At 44.4% G+C, this 26,499-nt stretch overlaps 1 protein-coding gene across 1 annotated transcript in view; it reads right to left on the bottom strand.

Moving 5' to 3' along the window:
* Positions 1 to 6,311: 6,311 nt before the first annotated feature.
* Positions 6,312 to 26,499, bottom strand: part of TRIM71 (tripartite motif containing 71) — a 46,760-nt gene continuing 26,572 nt past the window's right edge. Inside the window, exons 2-4 of the mRNA XM_033164925.1 lie at positions 15,520 to 15,687; positions 10,631 to 10,765; positions 6,312 to 8,113 (exon numbers count right to left, since the gene is read on the bottom strand). Of these exons, the coding sequence (XP_033020816.1) occupies positions 6,662 to 8,113; positions 10,631 to 10,765; positions 15,520 to 15,687 (1,755 nt within the window). The 3' untranslated portion in view covers positions 6,312 to 6,661. The remainder of the gene's footprint in view (positions 8,114 to 10,630; positions 10,766 to 15,519; positions 15,688 to 26,499) is intronic.

Below are 26,499 nucleotides of genomic sequence, written 5' to 3'. Positions count from 1 at the left end.
CCAGAGAGAGAATGACTTTGTTTTAAGGCTGCCAGTAGCTGATACATTGTCCCCTTGCTACATCCTTCAGCCTTCTCCATGGACCACAAAGATACATTCAGAAGCCTCCATTAAAAACACGCAGGTTCTAACTTTATTTTTAAGCCCGTTTAAACAAAGCTTGTGCCTCACCTGTTCTGCTGTGCTCTGCAACTTTGGCGTGCAGAACACCGGCTGACCGAATCTTAAAAAGATACGGGGCTTCAGCTGAAGGAAGGAAATAATTATCTCAACCAAATCAAGCTATACACAACGTCCGTATTTGTATTGTGGGACTTTAGCTAGGCTGCTTACCTGGAAGTGGACAGCAGAGATTTATTAAAAAGCAACTGGCTCTAGGACTGGTGTACTTCCCTGCTCTCATTCGGGGGGGGGGTGTTGTTGAATCCCATGTATCCAAAGCCACCTACAGTATGTAATAGCACCGGTGGTTTTTGCACCCACAAAAGGAGATTTTGCAATTCAAAGGTAAGGCCTCCTTCTCGAGCTGAGAGTGAAATCTCTATCCTATGGACCCTGGGGTGCCCTTTAAAGGGACCATAGGACTATTCTAAAATTAAATTTCTTGCTTGAGTAACTTTGATTCACAAAGATCAAGTTGTACTATGCAGCCAATGGAGGAATTTAGTCTGCAGAGGGTGTGTGTCCCTCCCCCCTTCATACTGATTTGTTTTTTAACATGTTCTCTTTGGTCTTAGACCACCCACTTTGTGTTTAGGAATAGAAAAAAAACGGACATGCTTTAATTTTTTTTTTTTATCAAGGACCATTGCCTTAACTGTTTAGAAATGTACCACCATCTAAATAGATGCACAACAGGTGAGGCACAATACAAGAAATATCACATACAGTAAGAAAAGTCACCCCCACAAGCTTCAGTGACTTTGCGCACATTAACTATTTTTTAAAAATGTCGTAAGGGGGAAGAGACTAAAACCAAGAAGCTCTTCCTGGGAAAGAATCTACATAGACTTGAGAAATATTCTGTAACGCTACAAAAGAATTTTTCTACTTTGGCGGCTTAAAGAACGCCATCTATTCTACTACATACACTTAACATTCAGTCACCAAAGCTCTCTTGACAAAGGAGCTACAAACAAAATTAAAAGGCAACCTGAGTTTGTACGTTGATACAATCATTGAAGAGGTCTAAGACCATGCAGGTACAACAAAGCTTTCTTTTTTTAAAAAAAAATTCTTCCTGAAGAACCATTACTGGTTAAACAATGATGGGGAAGGGGTTGGGAGAGAGGAGAGAACCAATGCCATCCCAATCTTACCAAGGTCAACATAGCATGATCTCTAGTAGCGTTCTGTACCCACTGGAGTCATTATCCAATTCTCATTTCTCCAATCCCACTTATAAGAAAGACAGAGGAAGAGGCAAAGATTTAGGAGATACGATCACAGCAATCCATCGTGTGCTTCTATTCTAGCTTTGCTGTTATATGCGGAAAACAATGGAGGAGACAGTCCAGTCTATACTGCTTTTGGTGTGAGCATCTTAACACTGCCAAAATGTCCTGTTCCAAAAAGTAACAGAATAACCCACAATCTCATTCCCGTCCGTCACATACAATCATTTTGAAATGTGGGAGAGTTATTACTTCCTTTCATATATTCTCAATGGATAATGACTGTTTTCATGGCAGGCATATCAGGTCTCCACAAGATTGTTTTCTAACAAACTAACCAGTAGATGTGAGCAAACAGGGTTTTTTCCTCTAGCAAGAGACCTGTAATCACAAGAACTACGCAAGACCCAATTTACTGACCAGTCCGCTGTGTCTTAATACTGAAAGAGATGGAGAGGGAATGTGACTTTAAAAGACCAGCTAATGGTGAAGGGTTATCGGTTTGTTTGCCTGAGATTTCGAAAGTGTCTCTTACACTTTTAAGTGTGGCCATGGGGGGGGGCACCCTGGTTTAATGCTATTTGTGGTCAATCCCTTTTCTCCTCGTAGAAAACTATTTTCTTCTATGACATTCTGGTGCTAAATTTGAGGTAGATACTGTGCTTCTTTCATCAAAGTGAGGTAGAACTTTAAATTCTACTTTTTTAGGCATCTAGTACCACAGCAAACGGGGTTCTGCTGGTTTCCTGAGGACTCAAGGACCAAAAACAGTGTTTGTCTAACGCAAGTACCAGTGTTAACTTTTTACACAGTCCAAACTGTGTGTATGTCTAAACATCATCTTTTCTTACTTTTTAATACCCTATTACCTTTTGGCACCTTTGGATATACTTACGTAAAAAACAACAAACCACACACAAACACACAAAAAACAAACTCCACACAAAAAAATGCTTTGGCACTTCTTAATTTAAATCAGAACTAAACAGGAATCTCCTGATCTTCAAAATAAATCTTGCGATATGGCTAAAATCAACCAGAGACCTCTCTTTAATAAATTAATATTGGCTTAACTAACTAAAACAGGCCACACCAATCTCTTGCAATGCCATAAGGAAATGCCCCCCCTTGATCCCAGATCTCATTAGGTTTAGGGAGAACATATTTTTTTAATATATTTTAGGTCTCCATGGCAACCTCCACTTACTAGTATTCCTTTGATGGTTTCCCCAAATAAGTTATACTTAAGGGTACCAAAGTTTGCCACCCGAAGTACTGCTGCTCAGCACCATCACTTCCTACTGGGCTTTCAGCAACAACAACAAAAGACTATTTAGCAGAATATTTGATTCGTAAAGCTTAATCAGGAGCATAGCGATAATTTGATGGAGAATGCATTTGGGACGGGGGGGGGAGAGTTACAATTTATAACAGCTCAAATTCAAGTGTTTAGTGCACAAAATTTAGAAAGCATTTAAAAAACATTTTTGCCTAAACCAGGTCTATTAGCTCAGAAGACTTATACAAAGCACATGTTTGTAGCTTGTAGCTTACGCACTTTTTGGTAGTCCTGCTTTGTACAGTACATGAGTCCTGTGTCTGGATTGCTGTATAAAGCCCATGAACATGCAAACAGATGGAGTTTAAATCCTGTCACTTATATACCCAATAAAAACCCAAACCCCTAAGGGGCATTTTATGTTGGCATTAAATGTTTCCTGTATTATTACACTACTTAGCTTCATAGCATTATAAACACTCCTATGTCAGAAGTACACTAATACTTTAGGTGAGATAACATGTGCTTAGCACTACACCAACTGCAGTTACTGACAGGAGTCACCCAGGGTAGCCAAACAGCAGCATTTTAAAAATAAAACATTTCAATATGCAAGCTGAATGTGTTTTTCAGATGCTCTCCCCCCCCCCCCCCGTTTTCTTTGTGCCAAACTGCGGATATCTAGATCCACCAGTAGAAGTAGTGTATCTATGGAAGAACGACAGGCACCATTTCTTTCCTACAAGTAAAGAGATTTCTGGCTTCTCCAAGCTTGTGCAGCGAATACATACAAAAGTCACGAAGCTCAAAACACTATTCCGCTACCAGTTTTACACAGCAAAATGGGATGGCACAGCACAGAGAACATTTACTCAACAAAAAAGTAGCTTATTTTAAGAGAAGCCCATCCAAAAGCAAATAGGGTACTGTAACATCAATAGAAGAAGACAAACACTTGCCTTACAGACACACACACACACGGGATTCTGCCAACTCTAAAATTAAAGCTTTTTAACCAGTTATCTTTGGTAGCTAGATCAGGAAGGCTAACCTTACTTCTCAACTTGAGTCCCAAGTAAAATGCTCTAATCTGCAATGCCTTAGAACGCCATACGCCGACCTCATGATAAGCACGAAATCAAGCATGAAATCTCCAGCGACACTGCATGGAACTAACACACCTCCAATTTAGACAACAATTTCTGACATAATGTGATGAGCAGTTAAATGGCAAGTCTTCTATTAAAAGCACACAGATTACCTTTTCCAGAAGAAAACATGGCATTTTGGCGTACAGAGAAGGGGCAGAAAACCTTCCAAGCATGATGCAAGAGATTCTTGAAGAGTTGTGGTTACAGCGCCACTGACAGATTGCTTAGTCCATGCCCCATCTCCACTAAACTATGCTTTGCAACTAACCAGCTACGTAGTGTGTGGACATCCTCAGACGTCACAACATCAGGCCCAATAAAAACGAGGAGGGGAGGAAATGAGAACCAAAGTGAATTTCACTGCCAAGGATGCGATGGTTCTCAGTGACTGTAGAGAACAGTTTCCCACTTTATAAACTATCTCAGCTCTTTAAAAAACAACAACCCAGTATCCTAACAGGCTTTGATGCACTCTCTTCAGAGATGCTGGTATCGGCTAAAAGGAAAGGCAATGTTTCGAACCAACCTGATTAAACCTATTCAGACACTCACCAATTCTACATTCTTCCTGGACCATCCAAATTTGCTGGGGGAAGGGATGCAAATTTTCTGCATTCTGTGGGCTACGGTTCAATGGAAAGACAAAACTCAAGCTTCCCGTTTCTAAAAGTTAGTTTCTAAGAAAATACGCAAAGTGCAACTCACAACATCTTTGTTAGTATTGAAATCCCTAGAATTTTTTTTTCCTTTCCCCCCAGTAACGGGCATATGGTAGAACATTCGTATACATTAACTGAACCACATTTTAGCCTTCATGTGACATCAGTACAGCTTATTTCTTCCTCAGTAATAATGAAGGATAGATACAAAAAAACCTACAAAGTCTCGTCACTATGCCGGAAACATCCACCTTATCAATATTTTGGATTTCCAACTAGGATTCTAGTCGAGACACATAAACGAAACAGGACAAATATGTCTCCTGAGATAACCTTAGCAAAGGGAATAGCTACAATCCCACCACACACTTGCTCAAGAGTAAACCCCACGGTGGCCAATGAGGCTTGCTCCTAAATATCTGTATAGAAGAACGTATAGTGTTATAAGATGTGAACTAGAAAGTTTAACAGGACAACATGGAGGAATTGCATTCCTATGGTTCGGTACAAAACTTGAAATCTGGAGCTTACTGGAGAAGTCTAATAATCTCACCTCTCTCAGTGCTAAATTTTGTGGCTGATTAAATTCAAGGAACTTGTAGTTTTGGTTTAAGATACTGCACCCCCATTTCACACGGCATTCTTTGGCGCTGGAGCAAATGAGGTAGGTTTTTAGGGTGGTTCTCTTTCTGCACACTATCTTGTCCCTAAGAGAGAGCGCTACACGGCTGTCCTGGCAAGATGAATTTCCCATGTAGACCATTAAAAAAAAGAGAGAGAAAGCAGGGGAACTTTATGAAAAGCTCAGATTCCTTTACTAGAGTCTCTCTTCCTTCACCCAGGTGCGACTGAAACACCCTGAATCTCCAAATTTCCATTGTTCATATTTGAACAATTATAAATGTCTCTAGGCACGAACTAGGCTTCATTTCTAAAAAGTCAATTCTTCCAACGCATGCCTTCAAAACAGTTTGCCTCTTCAGAACAAACAGAACATTCGGCCCAAGCATCTGACTCAATTGCCTTTCCGTGTGTATTGTAACAGAGAGCTATGTCTATATCTAGAGAGAGAGAGCGCACAGACAAAAATATCTATTTTTATAAAGAACCAGGGGGTAAAGGCTATGAGAGAAACACACAGTCAAAAGGAAGCCCTTGCACACCTTTCGAGAACAAGTGGCACCAAAGCTACCATCCAGAGATCGCCTTTTGACAGAAGCCACTTTCTCTCAAGGCTTCCGCCGCACACAATCACCCGCACACCCAGGCCGCACCTCATGCTGCACTGGAGGCAAAACTTCTAAACGCTTCCAAGTCTGGAGAGCAGCTTCCCCAGCAGGGAGGAGGAAAAGGAGGGCTGCTCCCAGAGGTTCCACATACAGGGAGGACATTTACCACCAGTGTCCAAAGCCACCAAATAAAGAGAAGCTAAACATATTCATAACGTCTTGTGCATTTTCCTAAACAGCTTCCTTTTGTGTTGTGGGGTTACTGCATTTTTCTTTTACAAAAAAATATATATATACATGCAAAACAGCAAATACCAATGAAGAAGAACCTGGGCTTCCCTCCCTGGCCCAGGGAATCCCATCCCACTTGCAAAAAAAGGACCAAAGCCTTTTGGAAACGACAACTTTTAACGCTGAACAGTATGTCAAATGCACTGAGGTATTAAAAAGAAAATAAAGGAGAACAAGGAACACGTTCTCTGCTGCAGCAGCATCTAAAAACAGGACCCCTTCACCGCCGCCATAAAACAAAACAACTCCCCACAGTACGATCAGAACAACAAAATTAAAAATACCTAAAAACTACTGATTCCCCCCCCCTTTCTTCTTTTTAAAGATGAGAGTGTGCGCCTTTTTGGCAGAGTCTACAGGATTTGCTGCCCAAACCAGCTAGCGTGCACAAAACCATGAACGTCCCCACATCCGGGGGGGAGAGAGTAGTAGTAGTTTACTTTTATGCTGCACTGTGTATACTGTGGAGGTAAAAGGAACACAAATATAATGAGGTAGATAAAAGTACATTCATCTATAAAAAAAAAATTAAAGATGAGGTAGGTTTGAAACTAACGTTGCAATTTGTGTGTGTGTGTGTGTGTGTGTGTGTGTGTGTGTTTTCTTAAAAGGATTTTCCCTGAGACAGTTTTCTTCTTAAGTATAGATTAGAGACAGATCAGAAGACGAGTATGCGATTGTTTCCAAAGTCAACCACAACAATCATGCCATCTGGGGTGACTGTTATACCTGAAGGACGGTCCATCTGACCAAAGCCACTTCCCTGAGTGCCAAATTTGCATAAAAAGCTGCCATTCGGCTCAAATATCTGCACGCGGTGGTTCCTGGAATCTGCCACAATGATTCGGCCTTCCTGGTCCACAGCCACACCTTGTGGGCGCAGAAACTGGCCATTGCTTGTGCCTTCGGATCCAAGGAAGCGGGCCGACTGACAGTCGGGGTGTATGACCAGGAGACGGTGATTGTTGAAATCCGTCACAACCAGGTGGCCTTCGTGATTGAACGTCACTCCTCTCGGGGAATCAAAGTGCTTCCAGAGTGCCCCTTCAAAACCGTACTTGTTCAGGAACACTCCGTCTGGCCCAAAGAGCTGAACCCGATGGTTCCTTGTGTCGGACACCAGGATTTTGCCCTCGGAGTTCACCGCCACATCCCACGGGTAATTGAACTGCCCGTTCTTGGTTCCTTTCTCCCCGAACTTCAGAATGAACTGGCCGTCGAAGGTGAATATCTGGATGCGATGATTGTCCTTGTCGGCCACGACAATCCGCCGCGAGGAGTCGGAGGCCACGCCGGCAGGCCTGTCGAACTGGCCGGGCCTGGAGCCCAAGGTGCCAAACTTGTGGTGGAAGGCGCCGCAAGGCTTAAAGACCTGGATGCGGTTGTTGCTGCGGTCGGCGACGATGATGTAGCCTTCCTTATCTACGCTGACGCCCCAGGGGCGGCACAGCTTGCCCTCGCTATCCCCCTCGCTGGCGAAACAGAGCCCCGGGAGCCCAATGCCAACATAGCTGCGCCCTGACTTGACGGTGACTTTGAACGGGCTGTTTTCTATGTGCTGGTTGCACATCATGACCGAAATCAGGTGCTCCCCTTCCATCTGCGGCCTGTAATTGACGATATAGGTTCCGTTCTGCTGGTCGCTAATATCTGCCCCAAAGAGATTTCCATCGGGCCCCATGACCACGGCAGAGATCATGTCTCCCCCAGAAAGACGAGTCTCCCCGTCGTGGTCATAGCCTATCACTGTGAAAGAGGCCACTTTGCCCTGCAGCGCACGCTTGAGACCTTCCCCAGTGGCTTTGGTCAGAGGAGCGAAGGCCCCGCTGCTGACAAACCCCATAGACTTGATGGCCATATACAATGCCTGGTCAGGAGGAGTGAACATGACCCTGTCGTCCTCTTGGGGCTGCAGGAAGCCTCGGACGTTCTTCAGCTCCTGCACCTGAGCGAGCATCCGGTCGCGAGCCAGGAGGATATCAATGCTCCGACCTTCCTCAAGCACCTGCTGCACTGCGCTGATGGTGTTGTCCAACTTGTTTAGATTCTGGCGCAGTTTCTCAACCTGCAGGTAGAGGGACTTGGCTTTCACTTGGCGGATTTTCTCCACCTAAAATGAAGGTAAGACAGAGAAACAATTCGTACACTGTTTGAGAAGTAGCTGTTAAGTTTGTTAGAAAGCATGTCAAATTTCTGCGCAAATATAGAGATAGGGCTGCACTTTGGTCCAAGGCCAGGGCCTGCCTTATTTTATTAATGTACTCATCTGAGCCTCTGTCCTCCTCCATTATGGCAGCCACTTTCCCACCTTTGGGGGTTTTCATATTGCCTTTGGTCGTGTTGGGTGTCTGAGGCCTCCTCTGAAGCCTCCAAAAGGGCTCCATCTATTTCCTCCTGAAGAACTAAACTTGCAGATTTACTTTTTGGTCCCCATATTCCTTGGATCATCACCTTGTCTAGGCTGTATAAAACTTTTTGATTAGATGTCAACAGGATCCACTCTGCTTAGATTTTGTCTCGGGGCAATTGGAGACACAGAATTACAGTGGTACCTCTGGATGCGAACGGGATCTGTTCCGGAGCCCCGTTCACATCATGAGCAGTCCGCAACCCGCAGTGCCGCTTCTGCGCACATGCACGGGTCACGATTCGGTGCTTCTGCGCATGACGTCATTTGACACATCTGCGCATGCGTGAACCGCCAAACCCGGAAGTAAACCGTTCCAGTACTTCCGGGTTTGGCACGTTTCCAGCAGCAAACGCAACACAAGGTACGACTGTATGCCACCATTTCTTTTTCCAGCTAGCTATGCCCCCCCCCGACAATTATGCATCCTGTGTCTCTAGGATATCATAAATGGTGTTGGCAGCTTGAGCTGTGTATTTAAGATGTTAAAGGAAAGAAGAATTCTGAAGCGTTGACAAATGCACATCAGTTAACAAAAACCCTCTCTTTCTCTGCAATAATGGTAGATATGACGGTGAGGAAAATGTTGTTTAGGGGGGTTGCTGAATGTTTGTGGCATTCCCGCCCCCCAGGCAATCAAAAATATCTATATTGTCCCATTAAAACTACCCCCTCATGTAGATGTGAAAGCTCAGGTACTTGAGAGAAAAAGACGAGATGGGCACGCTCTCAGATTACATTTATGCCTATTATGTGTAACATCTTAACATATTAGATGTTGCCCCAGTTAAGACATAACATGTTAAGATATGTTACCACAAAGATATACCTAGCATGCTGTGTATTTAGGGAAAGAGGAAGACATTCTAAAGTTGGGTTGGGATAAAATTACTCTCCTACCTGGCTGAAGTCACTGTAATCAGGAAAATCACCTATATACAGCCCAGGGGCGGCAACTATAGGGGGCTCTGGGTGCCTGAGCACCCACAAAGATTTGTTGTGGGTGCTCAGCCTCTCAAAAAACCGGAAGTCATATCTGAGGCTCAGAGATGCCATTTGAGGCCTTGTGAGACCTCGGAACCTGACATCCAGTGCCACCAGAATTCAAGTTCTGAGGCAGGGGTGGCATGTGTGACATTGTGATGTCATGACGTCACACGCACTGGGCACGCATAACCTGGGGCCCAAGTCGGTTCCCCTGATACAGCCTAAAATGATAGCCCCAAAAAGAATTTATTTTCCAGCCCTGCTAGTTTTATTTAAAAGCCACGCAAGGGGCTTAAAAGGAAAGTTAATTACACAGGGTTTCACACTCAAAGAACAGAGAAGTATTTTGTCTGTGGCAAGAATGCGTGGTTTTGTAGTGTTCAGAATTTGATGTAAAAACTAAAGTACATTTCACCATTGGGGGGGTGGGGGGGTTATAGCTCTATACATTTTCCATGTTTAATTTATCAAGGACTGGATGATAGCCAGTTTGGTCTAGCAGAGAATAGGCTGGTTCAGATGGAACATTATAACCATAGTTTAGCTTTGCATGAATGAATGAACACAGCTTCTCCCAGGCCCCCTCTCCTCCTTCAGCACACCCACACAAGAGTTCAGAAAGTTTCACTTCCATCTGAAATCACCCACAACTTGATGGGTCATCCAAACCTTAACAAATCAGAGTTGCATCTAAATTATTGTTAGTGGAAACAAGACAGCGTCAAACTATGGTTTATGCAGCTGTCTGGTTTCCATGAACAGTTGAGATGAGTCAGAGTTTGCCAAGATTTGGACGACAGAAGAGAGGAAAGTATACCAGCTCATTCACCAGGTCAAGGCTAGCATCATTCCTACAATACTAACCCATGTTTAATACAGGTGCAGGCAACATGGTGCCCCTCCAGAAGTTGATTTGGACCACAACTCCCACCAGCCCCAGCAAGCACAGGCAATGCTCAGGAATGATGGAATCTGTAGTCCAGCAATGTTGACATGGCACCAAAGTTTAGTGCTTTGTCTGAATTCAGCTACTCTTTCACAGAACTTTTTTTTTCTTGTTCCTTTTATAGATGGGTAACCATAGCACGTGTTTATTGTGAAGACAAACAAGAGAACCATCTGTTTAAACAAGACACAGTTCAGCAGGGAATGCCCCGTCCCATTTGCCAGGGGACAATAAAGTGTGCCATTGTGGTTCATGAACCAGATGGCATGCCCTGCGTCTTTTTTTACCTTCCATAGCAGCTCACACTCCCTTTCTTCTAGGGCCTTCTTGTGTCTAGATGTCACCGCTTTCACTTCAGATTGTACCATTTTTGCCTTCATCTCAACTTGTTCTGCTACAGCTTGGGCCTGCTCAATGCTGAGCTAAGAAGCAAGAGGGAGAGAAAGAAAATAATAAATTAAACAGTAGCACACGGTGGATTTCTCATGCAATACAACTCTTCTAGAACTGAAGCAGAAAGTGACCAATACATCACCAATTCCCACAGCATGGGGCAAAAAGTTCAAGGTTAGTGTGTTCAAGACTTGGCCAAGATAACCATCAGGTTTTTTGATGGAAGAGGGAGGGAACGCCTACCCATGACCAGGCCAGGCTAGCTCTCTCCAATTCAACACACACACACACACACACACACACACACACACAGCAAGCAGCTACACACACAATTTGTCAGCAAGAAGCTAGTAGAAAACGCACTGTCAAAAGTCTCATTTCTTTGGGATGTTTGTAGATTCTTCTTCGCTTTTCAAACTTTTTAAAAGGCATTGTAGAAAGGGAGGGGGAGTATGAATAGGGCACCATTAGTCTAATTCAGTGGGGGGGGGGGGGGGTTAGACCCAGGCTTTAACATGTCTTGCAGCCCCCTTGCTCCTGCTGTCATCCTCCTCTTCACCCTCCAACTCAAAGCAGCAAGGTGTTTAAAATTGAGAATTGGCTCTTCAATATTTCTTAAGGAACACCCCATGTCCAATACTGTATCAGCTTACAAGACCACCACTTTTCCTCGATTTCCAGAAATGACTTGAAAACAAGTAAAGTGGTTCGGGTGCCAGAATAGGGCTGCGGAAAGAACTGGGTTCAAACCCCACCCCCTTAGACATGAAACTCTCTCTGGGTGACCTTGGTCCAGTCATTACTTCTCAGCCTAGCCTACTTCACAGGGCTTCCCCCCCCCAAAGTAATAGCCATCACTCAGCAATGCTCCAAGTGCATTGAACAACTTAAGCAACAAAGAGAGCACGAGCTCAGGGCAATGTTTGCCTCCCTCTGCCCCCTGTCCAAAAGAGACAATAATAAAGTAATAATAATAATAATAATAATAATAATAATAATAATAATAATAATTTTATTATTTATACCCCACCCACCTAGCTGAGTTTCCCCAGCCACTCTGGGTGGCTTACAGCACAGCAAGCAAACCGTGTGCTTATATAGTGCATTGTTAAGTCAGGCATCTAAAATTAACCTTATAAGAAGAGATTGGTGGTTTCAGGTTAATTAGGTGCTACCGCTAATTTGAACATTCACAAACTTAAACCTGATGCTGCCTTCAGCAAAAAAGATTATATTTGCATGCTCCTTTTTAGCAGCTTCAGGATCGGGGGAATTAGCCCTAGTCACTTTACTACCAACACCAGTGCTGAAGATGGAGCTACGCTGACATTTGTTCCTTTGATTATTATAAATTTAAAGCTTTAGATTTATGAGCAACGCATGATGAACAAAGGTAGATAAGTAGAATTCACGGGGGGGGGGGGTTGAAAACCTACAAGTTCATACCCTTGAGGCTTCTATTGTTTAAGGGGAGAATTCTTTCCAAAGAGAGTGATTTACTGGGGGAGCAACATATCTATTTACATTGAGATAGCTGTAGTTTTGCAACAAAAGAGAGAGATAAGATCGCTGCATGAAAACTTCCCAGTTGCAGAGAGTTGGTGCGTGTAAGCCTCCAGCAGCAGCAGCAGCAGCATTCGGTATGCTCTTCCCCCTTGCAGATGTTTCTTTACAAAAATGGAAATTCCGCATGTTCATTTAATTTCTCTTATCCAGAGGGCCCATTGAGCAACTAAGCGCCGGCCTTTGTTGCAAAAGTGAAGCAGAAGGATCAAGGCTTTCTTTTAAAAGGCTCCATCAGGGGGAGAGTTATGGGGTTTTCCAAGAAGCCTTTTTCAGACCCCCTTCCCCCTGAAGTCTCCTCATTGATATACAGTGACTACCAGCAGTGCTTAAGTACAAAGGGCTGACCACTTGCAACCAACGTGCCAGATCTCTTTCCCTCTAGCCTATTTTTCAAATACAAGCAATCTATAAATGCAGCAAGAGGTTTCCTGTGCATACCATGTCAAGCTGAAAAGCAAGAAGGCGCATATTTAAATGTTGCCTTGCAGTGTGAATGAATGAATAATAAAGGGCAGCTTCCAGGAGACTTGCAATAACGTTTAAATAGCATACAGAATTGCTTAAAAACTGCCAACAATTTAGCAACAAATCAAACACATTAAATAGCAGCCTTCGCAGGAAAAGCAAAACCTTACCTACAGCACACCAACATAAAACCTTGACCCAACTGGATCATATTCTATCAAATGTCTGGAAGAGGAGGGAATTCTTAACCTCACACTTAAAAGATGTCAAGTGTCGACACCAGTCTGGCTTCACTTTGGAGAGCATTACATGGGGAGTGGAGGGCAAAGATTCTTGCATGTAGAAAGCTAGGCTGAACCATTCCCTTGGCATGCTAACCTTCTCCCTTGCATGCCTTAGTTATGCATGTGGAGTAGTGTTTAAACATGTAAATCTTTATCTCCAGCCTGGCACAACCCCTGGCACAAATCATAGAATTATAGGCTGAAAGGACGCAGAGGATCGTCTAAGTGAAGCCGCCCGCAGTGCAGGAATATGCAACTGTCCCATGTAGGAATCGAACCTGCAACCTTGGCATTATCAGCACCATACTCTAACCAGCTGAGCTATCCATCTGCTGCATATATAAAGCAAGTCACTGTGACTTAGAGAAGAAGAGGAGGAGGAGGGGGAGGAGGAGGAGGAATAGTAGTTTGGATTTGATATCCCGCTTTTCACTACCCGAAGGAGTCTCAAAGCGGCTAACATTCTCCTTTCCCTTCCTCGCCCACAACAAACACTCTGTGAGGTGAGTGGGGCTGAGAGACTTCAGAGAAGTGTGACTAGCTCAAGGTCACCCAGCAGCTGCATGTGGAAGAGCGGGGATGCAAACCTGGTTCACCAGATTACGAGTCTACCGCTCTTAACCACGACACCACACACATTAAAACACACAAAGTTGGGGGCAAATCAGCCACAGATCAACCTCCAGGCCAGGTTTGATGTTTATTTCACATTGAGGTTAGAGCTTGCCGATGGAATACAATGGGCTGGTTGCTCAAGTGAAAAAAAAGCCTTAAAATAACTTCTCTCAATAGGAACTGACACAATAGCTGCTGTCATAGCCTCTCCTGGATGCACAGATTCTTCTCTTGTCTACTCACTGTCCCAGTTGAGCATTATGGGAATGCGCCATGGCAAACCTTAGACTTATTCCTCCCCCTCCCTACTTCCTCAGTACTTGAGGGAAAGAAGTAGAAAACATCCGCTTCTTCAGTTTTGAATAAAGCACAGCACAGTTTCCTGTTATACTCAAACTTGGGAAACTCTGGTTTACTCTTAACTGTGGTTAGTTCAAGCAAAATAGTACCAAGCCATTGTTTAGCATATCAGAACTGGGCCAGTTAGTATCAAGCTTAATTTATAAGCATTTGAGGTTTCCCAAGTGATGCTGGGATAATTTGTAACTAGGTTTCTGCAAGTTAATGCCATTCATTGTTTTAAACCATTCTTCTCTGAAAATGCAGCACCACGATTAAAGGAAAGGTCTTCTCTCCATTACATTTTGTTTAAAAATAAATGGAACCTTCACATTCCCATAACTTTTAAATCAGCAAAAAGCAATTTAAAAATGGGTTCCTATGAGCTCTGGTGCCACCAGGTGGCGCTATTTAGTGAGACTGCCTTTTCCTAGTGAAGACAGCTTGAAATACAGTACAGTACATATCATTCCAAGTCATTTATAGTGCTTCTTTGAATACTAAAGATCCAGGAAATAATGCCCCTTGCATTCCAGATGGAAGAACCAGAGCAATACCACCCATATAAAGTAAGAAAGTGTTTCTGGAGAGGTGAGCTATACCTGTTAAACCAGTTTTGTGGCATCAGTTTATAGCAGAAAGAGGAGTGCCCAGAAACACTACTCCCCATACCTTGTAACATAATATAAAGCTTTGTGCCATTTTTCAGATGGAAAAGGAGTTATGGCATACCAGACCTTGAGGCCTCAATCCTGATATTTATTTATTGTATTTATATTTGGCCCTTCTTCCCTAATGATTAGCCCAGTGGTTTTCAAGCAGTGTGCCATGGCACCCTGGGGTGCTTTGAATGATGGCCGGGTTGCCCTGGGCGACACTGGCCTCTGGCCTTCCTTCTTTCCTTCCCTCCTCTGATGTCTTCTCACACCTCTTCCTCCCAATGGCTTGCACAACTGTTTGTTGCAGCAGCCCTGGCTACAAGCTTTGCAAGCGAAGGGTGCCTCTGGGGCTGGCCAGGGGGTGCTGGTTGCCAGGAGCTGAGGCGGCCTCAGAGTAAGCAAGCAAGCAAGCGGACAAGGGAGCCCAGCCAGCCAGTCCACCAGCCCTTGCTGTTGGGAATGGACAGACAAGTCCCAGGCCCCTGTGGGGCAGTGTGAGGAGGCACCTCTCTTTGGGGCAGGGGGGCAGCTCAGAGACCATGGGCAGCAGCAGCAGGTGCCTGGAGGACTCCCAAGGAGAAGGGAAAGGAGAGGAGGCCATGGGAGGACTCCGCAATAGAATGTGTTCGAAAAAGGGTGAGAGGCTGCCAGCTCTGCAGGTATAAGTGGGCTCCTGAGCCCCACAGGGGTGCCGCAGAAAGAATGCAGTCGGTCAAAGAAGCCGTGGGCTCAAAAGGGTTGATAAGCTCTCGATTAGACAACTATTACTTGCAGTTGATTATATAAATTGGCCGATGGGTGTTCAAGGTGAACAGCCACAATATCTGCAGCCTGCCATGCGGCTTGTACATTTACCTGAATGGCCTGGCGGCCCTGCTGAGCATCGGCTAGTAGCTGGATGGTAAGAGTTCTGGAGTCCTGCAGAGCATCTTGGAGGTAGATTAGACTGTGGCCCACATGGCGCCCCATGCTGCACTCCCGGCAGATGGGGACAGAGCAGGTGTCACAGTAGAAATGCAGCACCTGAAAGAGAGGTGGTCCAAGGAGAGATGGGTGAATAAGAGCTAGCCCAGAAGTGGGTTTTAAAAAACAATGGTTAGCAATGGTCACCTGTAAAATTAGTGGACAATCACAGGGGTTCCTCTGATGTCAACAATACGATGCCATCTAAGGCACTCAGATGCAGAAACTCAGATATATAAGCTGATCGCCAAATGGCCCCTTAAACCTGGTCGCCACAATGTAATGTCCAGGTGCCCTTTTCTCCCCTCTGTGGTGGGAACTGTTATTATTGTTATTGATTTCATTTCTAGACTGCTTTATATTTTAAAGGGGAAAAAATCTCAAATCCGTTTATAGCACGTTAAAACTTCAAATATAACCATCTAGAATAAAATGAATTCAAGCTTCAAACTGAAAATTCAAGCTAAAAATATTTCATATCCTTCTCTGACATTTTGCTTCCCCCGTATATTTACCTACTCAATTCATAGAGCTGCCACCCCATAGCAGAAGTACTGTAGGAAGCCAGTGTGGTGTAGTGGTTAGAGCAGGGGGGGGTCAGCAACCTAAGGCCCATGGGCCGGAAGCGGCCTGCGGAGGTTGTTTGAGCAGCCCACAAGCCGCCCCCCCCCCGAATTGAGCTACCGGCACAGCGCGGCACAGGAACTTGCTTCCGCGGTGCTGAAAATAGCATCTGTGCATGTGCAGGCACTGAAAATCGTGGGCACCACGCATGATCCGGCCCACAGAGGGATCTCCGCAGGAGCCATCTGGCCCAGGCAAGATAAACCTTGCTGACCCCTGGGTTAGAGTGTCAGACTAGAACCTGGCAGATCAGGGTTCAAATCCCCACTCAGTCGTGAAGCGCACTGGGTGACCTTGGGCCAGTCACATCCTCTAAACATACCTCACAGGGTTGTTGTAGGGATTAATTGAGGAGGGGGTGAACCATGTGGGGTATAGATGCAATAAACAGGCTCTTCAGAAAGCTAGAAGGGCCAGTCAAATGCAGGTGTCAGTAGCCAACCTGGCATCCAGAGATCTCCATATGGTCTCAATTGGACCCGCACGAGTCACAAAACACACCTGGAGAATTTCTTGCACTGCTCAGATGGTACATGTGTGTGTGTGTGTGTGTGTGTGTGTGTGTGTGTGTGTGTAGATTCCCCCCCCCCAATTTTAAAAACATTTTCTTCAACTTTTCAAAAAACTGCCAATTCTGTCATCAAAGCAGCTTACAGTGAACTTCCTCAAAACAAAGCATCAAGAGGGTTAGTTGCATTGTCCATCAGTAAACCAGAAAGCTATTTTCACATTCCATCCAGCAGAGGGAATTAACAAGAGACCCTTGTGGCATGGTAGCAAACTTTTAACAATTCCATTCAAGAGAAAATGGCAAAAGCCATTCCAAGCACCATCCCGTTGCTATTTCAAAACACCCTCTAAGAACTCAAGTCAGATTGAATGCATAATCCCTGGACCTATGTATCAGCTTCAAATTTACCTCTTGGAAACACATGAAGTTCAAACAGCACAAATTACACTCAAACAATGGGTAACAGTCAATCAGCAAAAGGGATGGGCAAGTGATAACAGGATCAGACATTCCTGTGTGCCACTCTCAACATTTAAGTTCACACAAATCCAGGTGGTCAAGATGCTTTCTTCAACACTACAGGGCCAAGAGGGATAATTTTATTTAGGGATTCATTCACCTTTATTTACACCAACATTGCAGTCTAATCCCTATTGCTTTCCCTAAATGCCTGGACCACAATCCTTTAAAATAAAATAAAAACACACACGTGAATATTTCTGTCTAACAAATCTCTTGTTATACTTGGGCTTATGTAAAAGTTCAGTACTATTCTTTTGGCAAAACGGTCTCTCATCAGGATTTATCATAGTGTTGCACAGAAAAACCCTCTTCTACTACTGTAGTTTTAAAGCAATAAGAAAGCAAAAAAAAAAACTCGAGGCAGGCCAACTAGTGTGTCACATGAATATCACAATTCGCCTGCTTGTTAAAAGTATCCTCCCTCCCCCCCCCACCCTTTCTACTCAAAGGGGCCATCTGAAGAGAAAATGGCGTCAATATGAGCAAGGGTACAGCTTCAAGCTAAACCTACTATTAACCCTCTGAAACAGTTAATGCCAGAAGCAAAGCTAGGTCAAAGGCCAGAGAGCAGTCCTGTCATGCAGATCCAGATGCTACTTTCTGCAAGAATACAAGGCACAGTGTAGGAGTCATTCAGGCACACAAACTACAGAAGAGAGGGGAAAGCAATCAAAACAATTAACAGATTTTTTTAAATTTTATTTTAAAGAAGCCTCTAGTCCGCTAGCATATCAAGAAATGCTAGCTCGGTAACAATAGTTCTCCCAACGTTTTGTTCCATGCCAAACAGGTTCCCTTTTTAAAATAAATAAATAAATGGCCTTGTATATAAAGAAAAATGTTTTTTTTTTAAAGTCTTCAGTACAAAACTGGTTTTTCAAGTTAGCCTATGGAGACTGTGGCAGTCCTGAGCCTAGCTACTGGAAGAGTCTCAAGCAATAATTCACATTTTCTTTCTTTCCTCTCATCACAGAAGGTGGTAATGTGTCAGAATACTGCAGGAGTGCTTGGGGGTGTGGGGTGTGGGGAGAAGAATTGTCCCAAATTGGCAATTTACAGATTTTGGCGTTTACCAAACCGGCTCAAAACACAAGTTTTGGAGCAGTAACTGCTTTGAGCCCTGCTCTCTCGCTCTGCACAAAGGCTACAATATACCAACTCAACTGCTTGAATGGAGTTTCTTTGCAAAGGCTGTGTTTGTGCCTTTCCAAGCGAAACAACAACAAAATTGCACCTACCGCCTTCTTTAAAAGGTCCCCCAAGAGCGGTTGGAATACCATGCAACTTTCTGCTTCTGGCGCAAAAGTGCATGGAAACATTTGCCAACAAGTGCCCAAACAAATATACATTCATTTGTCTATAAAAAGTTTCCAAATTCTACAGCAAAGAAAGGTGAATTGAAAGAGCACACTCAAGAGGCATGAAATCGCTCAAGCTGTGTGTACACACTTCAGTCTTGATCTTACATTAGCCAGTAAATGAAAATCTTTTTAGTGAGGGGTGAAAACAAATTAACTGATCCATTTCTCATTCCCTGATAGGCTTCCTCAGAATTCAACACACATGGAGACTTTTGTTTTATCTTCCTCCCCCTCCACCGATAAGGTAGTGGGTAGGAGATCGGCCTCCCCACCCTTATTCCATGCAAATGCAACAGGAGCAAGATCAGCCCAAATCTTTCTTGCATAAGGCTGGGGGGGGGCGTCCATCGGAGGAAACTAAAAACTCAACAATAATGAGCACAGACTCATGAAGCTCAGAGCATGCAAGGATTTCAGATGCCAGCTATATTTAACATGATACCAATAAGAAAACTTTGGTAGATCTTCAATCTGCAGGCAAAGATTTAACAAAATATACCATGAAATCGAAATGGTACCTTTAGCAACTGCATTTCACTGGGCTCTTAACAGCTGGGTTTTCATCTTTCATAGATACCAATAGGAGGAGGGGCTGAAACAGGTTTAATTGACCATTACTCGAAGTGACTGGGGCCTATATTAATTATGTTTATGTGTGGAAATGCCAAGGCTTAATATGCCCTCAAGCATTGTAAACACAAGTGCCTCTCCATTCAAAGTCCATGGACACCCTTTTTGAAAGAAAAATTGTGTGTGTGTGTGTGTGTTGTCAGGAAGGGGACACTGGTAAGATGGATACAAATTCATGAGGGTAACTCAAGAGGAAGTAATATAATTCATATAAACAACAACAACAACAACCCAAAACTTAAGGCAACATAATGAAGTTATTTTTGACCACAGGAATTTCAGATTATTAAAACATGATAAGTGTAGGTTTCAAGGCGGCCTGCAACCCTCCACACTTTTCGTGGAGGTTTCGCTCAAATGGGCGAGTTAGAAAGGTTGGCAGTAAGGACTAAATCATGTCAAGCAGTGGGCCTCAAGCACAGGTTGGGGTGGTGGGCAAAGAGAGGCCTGGGCTTGAGCCTTAAAGGTAAAGGGGTAAAGGGACCCTGACCATTAGGTCCAGTCGCGCACGACCCTGGGGTTGTGGCGCTCATCTTGCTTTACTGGCCAAGGGAGCCAGCGTACAGCTTCCGGGTCATGTGGCCAGCATGACTAAGGCACTTCTGGCGAACCAGAGCAGCGTACGGAAATGCCATTTACCTTCCCGCCGGAGCGGTACCTATTTATCTACTTGCACTTTGATGTGCTTTTGAACTGCTAGGTTGGCAGGAGCAGGGACCAAGCAACGGGAGCTCACCCCGTCACGGGGATTCGAACCGCTGAACTTCTGATCGGCAAGCCCTAGGCTCTGTGGTTTAACCCATAGCGCCACCCACGTCCCATAGTTTAGGGTTAATAATAATAATAATAAGAAGAAGAAGATATAATTTTATTCTTTGTGCCACCCTTGCCCATCTGCCCGAGTTACATCTACACCAGTGTTATGGGTAGCGTCAGTTACTTTGCATGGCAAAGGGCAGGGCTTAGGGCTCAGTCTATGACAGTGTGGGCTCCACGACTTGCTACTAGACCAGCAGAGTAAGCTGCCAGGACCATCCACCACTCATCTAGCTTCACCCAGTGGCAAAAGGCCAAAATTAATATGGGAGAGGAGAGAAAGAGAAAGAGAAAGAGAAAGAGAAAGAGAAAGAGAGAAAGAGAAAGAGAAAGAGAAAGAGAAAGAGAAAGAGAAAGAGAAAGAGAAAGGAAGGAAGGGGCAGGACGGCAGGGTTTTTACAACTGTAATCTAGCATCCCAATCCCAAAGAAGGGCAGTGCCAAAGAATGCTCCAACTACCGCACAATTGCACTCATTTCACACGCTAGCAAGGTTATGCTTAAAATTCTACAAGGCAGGCTTAAGCAGTATGTGGACCGAGAACTCCCAGAAGTGCAAGCTGGATTTCGAAGGGGCAGAGGAACCAGAGACCAAATTGCAAACATGCGCTGGATTATGGAGAAAGCCAGAGAGTTCCAGAAAAACATCTACTTCTGCTTCATTGATTATGCAAAAGCATTTGACTGTGTCGACCACAGCAAACTATGGCAAGTTCTTAAAGAAATGGGAGTGCCGGATCACCTCATTTGCCTCCTGAGAAATCTCTATGTGGGACAAGAAGCTACAGTTAGAACTGGATATGGAACAACTGATTGGTTCAAAATTGGGAAAGGAGTACGACAAGGCTGTATATTGTCTCCCTGCTTATTTAACTTATATGCAGAATACATCATGCGAAAGGCTGGACTGGATGAATCCCCAACCGGAATTAAGATTGCCGGAAAAAATATCAACAACCTCAGATATGCTGATGATACTACCTTGATGGCAGAAAGTGAGGAAGAATTGAAGAACCTTTTAATGAGGGTGAAAGAAGAGAGCGCAAAATATGGTCTGAAGCTCAACATCAAAAAAACTAAGATCATGGCCACTGGTCCCATCACCTCCTGGCAAATAGAAGGGGAAGAAATGGAGGCAGTGAGAGATTTCACTTTCTTGGGTTCCATGATCACTGCAGATGGTGACAGCAGTCACGAAATCAGAAGACGCCTGCTTCTTGGGAGAAAAGCAATGACAAACCTAGACAGCATCTTAAAAAGCAAAGACATCACCTTGCCGACAAAAGTCCGTATAGTTAAAGCTATGGTTTTCCCAGTAGTAATGTACGGAAGTGAGAGCTGGACCATAAAGAAGGCTGATCGCCGTAGAATTGATGCTTTTGAATTATGGTGCTGGAGGAGACTCTTGAGAGTCCCGTGGACTGCAAGAAGATCAAACCTTTCCATTCTCAAAGAAATCAGCCCTGAGTACTCACTAGAAGGACAGATCCTGAAGTTGAGGCTCCAGTACTTTGGCCACCTCATGAGAAGAGAAGAATCCCTAGAAAAGACCCTGATGTTGGGAAAGATGGAGGGCACAAGGAGAAGGGGACGACAGAGGATGAGATGGTTGGACAGTGTTCTTGAAGCTACTAACATGAGTTTGGCCAAACTGCGAGAGGCAGTGAAGGATAGGCGTGCCTGGCGTACTCTGGTCCATGGGGTCATGAAGAGTCGGACACGACTGAACGACTGAACAACAACAATCTAGCATGAAGTGTGGTGTAGTGGTTAAGAGCGGTGGACTTGTAGTCTGGTGAACCGGGTTTGCTTCCCCGCTCCTCCACATGCAGCTGATGGGTGACCTTGGGCTAGTCACACTTCTCTGAAGTCTCTCACCCCCCCACTCACCTCACACAGTGTTTGTTGTGGGGGAGGAAGAGAAAGGAGAATGTTAGCCGCTTTGAGACTCCTTTGGGTAGTGATAAAGCGGGATATCAAATCCAAACTCTTCTTCTTCTTTTAGGCAATGGTTGTCCAACTTGCCGCCCCTCCCCCCGAAGCAACAATCTCATCAATTCTATATACAGGGACAAAATGCCACCCCTGCATACACACAAATGCACAATAAAGATTATCGCATCGTATTGTAATTCGGGGATCACGTTATGAGCCAAATCCTGGCATGGCAGTGGCAGACCCGATTGTCAGGATTGCTTCACCACTGCTGAATACTTACAAAGCATGATGCATATGGTGTAGCATTTTAAAAGCATAGCATGAATGGGTGGAACTGAACCAATCCCCAACCTCACACCTACCTACCCCCCCCGCCTGAAATTTCATCACAATTACTGCCCCGCCCCAGGCTATTTTCTATCTAGCACAGCATCAAATGAAACCCTAAGAGGGGGTTGGAGAGAGAGCAAGCTAGGGAGAAAACCATAGGGTAGTGTTGAAAGGCACGGCACCCCATCTTCTGGCAACTTAGTTCGTTCTGCTCCCAAAACAGGAATTTAAGGTAACCAGGACTCAGTTGTGCTCCCCAGACTGGCATCCTCCAGATATAGTCAGGAACTGAAAGGCACCAGTTACACGTAGGTAGCCGTGTTGGTCTGCCATAGTCAAAACAAAATAAAATAAAAAATTCCTTCCAGAAGTGTGCATGCACACGAAAGCTCATACCAAGAACAAACTTAGTTGGCCTCTAAGGTGCTACTGGAAGGAATTTTGTTTGTTTGTTTGTTTTGAAAGGCACCAGTTTGTTTTGTCTCTTATGTTTCTCTGTTGAGAATTATGGTGTTTGATATATATCATACCTTTGGAAAAAGTGGAAAACAAAACTCTCCAACGTTTAGGAACATTTGTAAAAGAGGCAGCTAAACAGATTCTGGAGGCTCCGTGAATCCAACACTTTCATGTACAGCATCTAGCTTTTGGCTTCCTCCAGCTTCGGCTGGTCTTGGGCTTTGTCAGTCATGCATGCCCTGGTGACCTCTAGATTACTTAAATGCACTCTATGTGGGGCTGCCCTTGAAGAGCATTTGGAACTTACAACAATGCAATAAGCAAGAGAGACCCTGCGTCTTATTCAGGCCAGTTTTGTGTGACATGCACTGGTTGTCAGTTCAGTTTCTGGGCTCAATTAAAAGTGTTGGTGTTAACCTTTAAAACTCTAAACAGCTTGGGACCCAAGGATCCCTTTCTTCCGTATAAGCCTCACTCTGTATTCCAATAACCATTCAAGGACTTGCTCAAAAGAGTGAGGCACACTTAGCAGACACCAGGTGTAGGGCCTTTTCTGTAGCGACTCCGAACCAAGTGAGCTGCATCAGGCTTCTTCCCTACTGTTTTCCACAGCTATTGTTAAGAGTCATGACTGTTTCAAAAGGCATCAGGCTGAATATTTCCTCATTTTGGTATGCTGTTATTTTAACTCAGCTGGCTCCTTTGCAACTGTCATTGTGGTCTTGGTTTTTACACTAATGTTTTTATTTATGATGTGGTTCTCAACTGTGGATTGCTGTATATTGTGTTGCAATGGTTCCGAACTGTTAGCAACCTTGACTTCTGAAGCACAGGTGGGGTGTAAAAAATTTTTTAACAAAAGAAGGTGGAATTCTACTTTAATATTATGTTGAGAATGAGAGAAAACTAGAGCATAAAACATAGAGCAGCACAAGTTTGAAAGCATTTTCGGTTTGTTTCTGGCACTACAGAATAGTTTCAAAATATTGCAAGATTATATAAGGCATATATTCCAGAGGAGGGCACAGCTATGCTTGTTGATGGTTATTAAGCTAAACCAAGCTCAGTTATTAAGCTTTATCAGTATTCCAAACCAGCCGTAATGAAGTTCTTTTGGGAACATCTGAAAAAGCAACATGGCACTTTTACAGGGAACTGCAAGACACAGGGAAATTTGGGGGGGGGGGTTGGAGAGAGAATGGGTTAGGAGTGCTCAATAGCAGTTACCATTCAAGAGAGGCACTGAACGCAAATGAATTGATAATTTCCTTTAAAAAGGGAAACATTTCCTGATCACACACACTTTGAAAAATTTCAATGCATATACATGCACGCGCACACACACAAAATCCGAAGCCCGGACACACAACAGGAACCTTCCACAAGTTTCAGAAGCTGGCGAAGAACATCACAGGGCCATTCATCTTTTATAGGCACGATGGGCCAAAGAGTACCAGAGCAAGGTCATAAACCTGATTGCTCTAGGAAAGGGCTTTACAGTGCACTGTAAAAAATAAATAAAAAATAAAACATTTTACAACCCCAAGAATTCCTGGGTGTCATTCTTCCCCCCCTCCTCCTCCCCCCCTTTTTGGTCCATTTGTTTTCAAAGAGCACAGTGGAGGATGGGCAGGGATTCGGTTATATGTCTCCTGGGATTCCATAGAAAACCAACCAACATCTGATGAATGGCTGCTAAAGTTAAACTCTGACCTGACCGGACAATTCCTACAACCAGCTCCCCTCCCCCCCCCACACCCCTCTCTGTTGGTCCGTTCTCCAGTATGCCCGCCCCACCCACCGGCCTCCTCTCTCCCAAAAAGTTTCAAGCGCCAGGCAGAGTTAACAAAAGCAAAGGAATGCGGGGGTCTCCTTGCCGCAGCTTCCAGTGAGAGCAGTGATGCAAAAGGGGCTTAGGTTCTCTGGGGAGTGGGTGGCAATTTGGCATTCAGCTTATGCTCATCACCCTTTGCCTAGTTATTCAGGTATGGGTCCAGGAGATAATGTGTTTGACCAGTGACCATTAACGCCATCTGCAGGCTTGACTCTAAAATGGAATATTGGGGGGGGGGGAGAGAAGAGATCTCATAACTGTAAAGACGAAAGGAACACCCAGGGTCATCTAGTCTAACCCGCTGGCAAGGCAAGGCAGCGCAAGGGATGTGGAGTGGAGAAGTTTAGTACACACACTCTGGTTACAGTGGTACCTCGAGTTACAAACGCTTCAGGTTACAAACTGCGCTAACCTGGAAGAGTTACCTTGAGTTGAGAACTTTGCCCCAGGATGAGAACGGAAATAATGTGCTGGCGATGCAGCGGCAGCAAGAGGCCCCATTAGCGAAAGCACGCCTCTAGTTAAGAACAGTTTCAGGTTAAGAACAGACTTCTGGAACAAAGTGAATTCGTAACTAGAGTTGCCACTGTATTTGCTCATTGTCGTGCAGCTCAGTGTCCTGCTCTGCTCCAACATTTGAAGGGATGCAGGTGGTGCTGTGGTCTAAACCACTGAGCCTCTTGGGCTTGCCGATCAGAAGGTCAGCGGTTTGAATCCCCGCGATGAGGTGAGCTCCGGTTGCTCTGTCCCAGCTCCTGCCAACCTAGCAGTTTGAAAGCACGCCAGTGCAAGTACATAAATAGGTAACACTGCAGCGGGACGGTAACAGTGTTTCCGTGAGCTCTGGCTTCCGTCGTGGTGTCCCCAGAAGCGGTTTAGTTATGTTGGCCACAAGACCCAGAAAGCTGTCTGTGGACAAATGCCAGCTCCCTCGGTCTGTAAAGCGAGATGAGCGCTGCACCCCAAAGTTGAATTCAACTAGAATTAACCATCCAGGGGTCCTTTACCTTTACCATACCAATATTTGCAAACCAGAAAAACTTTGGTTGCCAACACACGGCACAGAGGGGAACCTATTCTACAGCTACAATAAACCGCTTCTTTCAGATCCAATTTCAGCAGCGGGAGGGGACCCTGTTGATGCCGCTGAATGCTTTTTTGGTGCATGTGGAGCTGCAGACACCACATTAGAAACCTCATTTTGAGGGAAAGAATTTAGACTTATAAAACTCAATACTCCTACCTTGCCTACAATACTGATATCCAGGTCATTGTAAACCCTGCCTGAGATTTTTCGGGTAAAGAGTGGTATACAAATTTAATCAATCAATTAATTAATTATATTTCTCCACCAACGCATGATCCCTACCAGGGAGCTTCTATTACTGAAAAGGAAGAAGACACATTGGCACATACACAAAAAAACATTGTGAGTGAAAACCAGAATTGTGGGTAGTTTCTGTGAACATAAAATGGTTTCATAAGCTATTTTTTGACATACAATAGTATTAGCTTTCTTAGGGAACTGTATTCCTTTTTTATTCTTTTTCTGCATATGCAACAGTGACCTTTCCTACCCTTGAGTTGTGGGGGGGGGGGAGCCATTTCTCCTACTGGGCCCTCGGCCCTCGGTATTTTATTCTCAGGTCCCAGTCGCCATATATGGCGACGACTTCTCAGAGTACTCACATTCTGGCTAATTTTGAATGCTGCTTCGAATGATGGGTTTGAGGTATAACCAATGAGACTGGATTGCTCATATGCGGGGGGGGGGGGGAGCTCAGTCTTTTAGAAACTGGAAAATTAAGTGAGTAAGGTGCTAATTATAAAGAGTTCCCAACCTTTCCC

This window comes from Lacerta agilis, chromosome 12 (assembly GCF_009819535.1).
Source record: "Lacerta agilis isolate rLacAgi1 chromosome 12, rLacAgi1.pri, whole genome shotgun sequence".
NCBI lineage: Eukaryota > Metazoa > Chordata > Lepidosauria > Squamata > Lacertidae > Lacerta > Lacerta agilis.
This window is presented reverse-complemented; position numbering and strand designations above follow the sequence as displayed.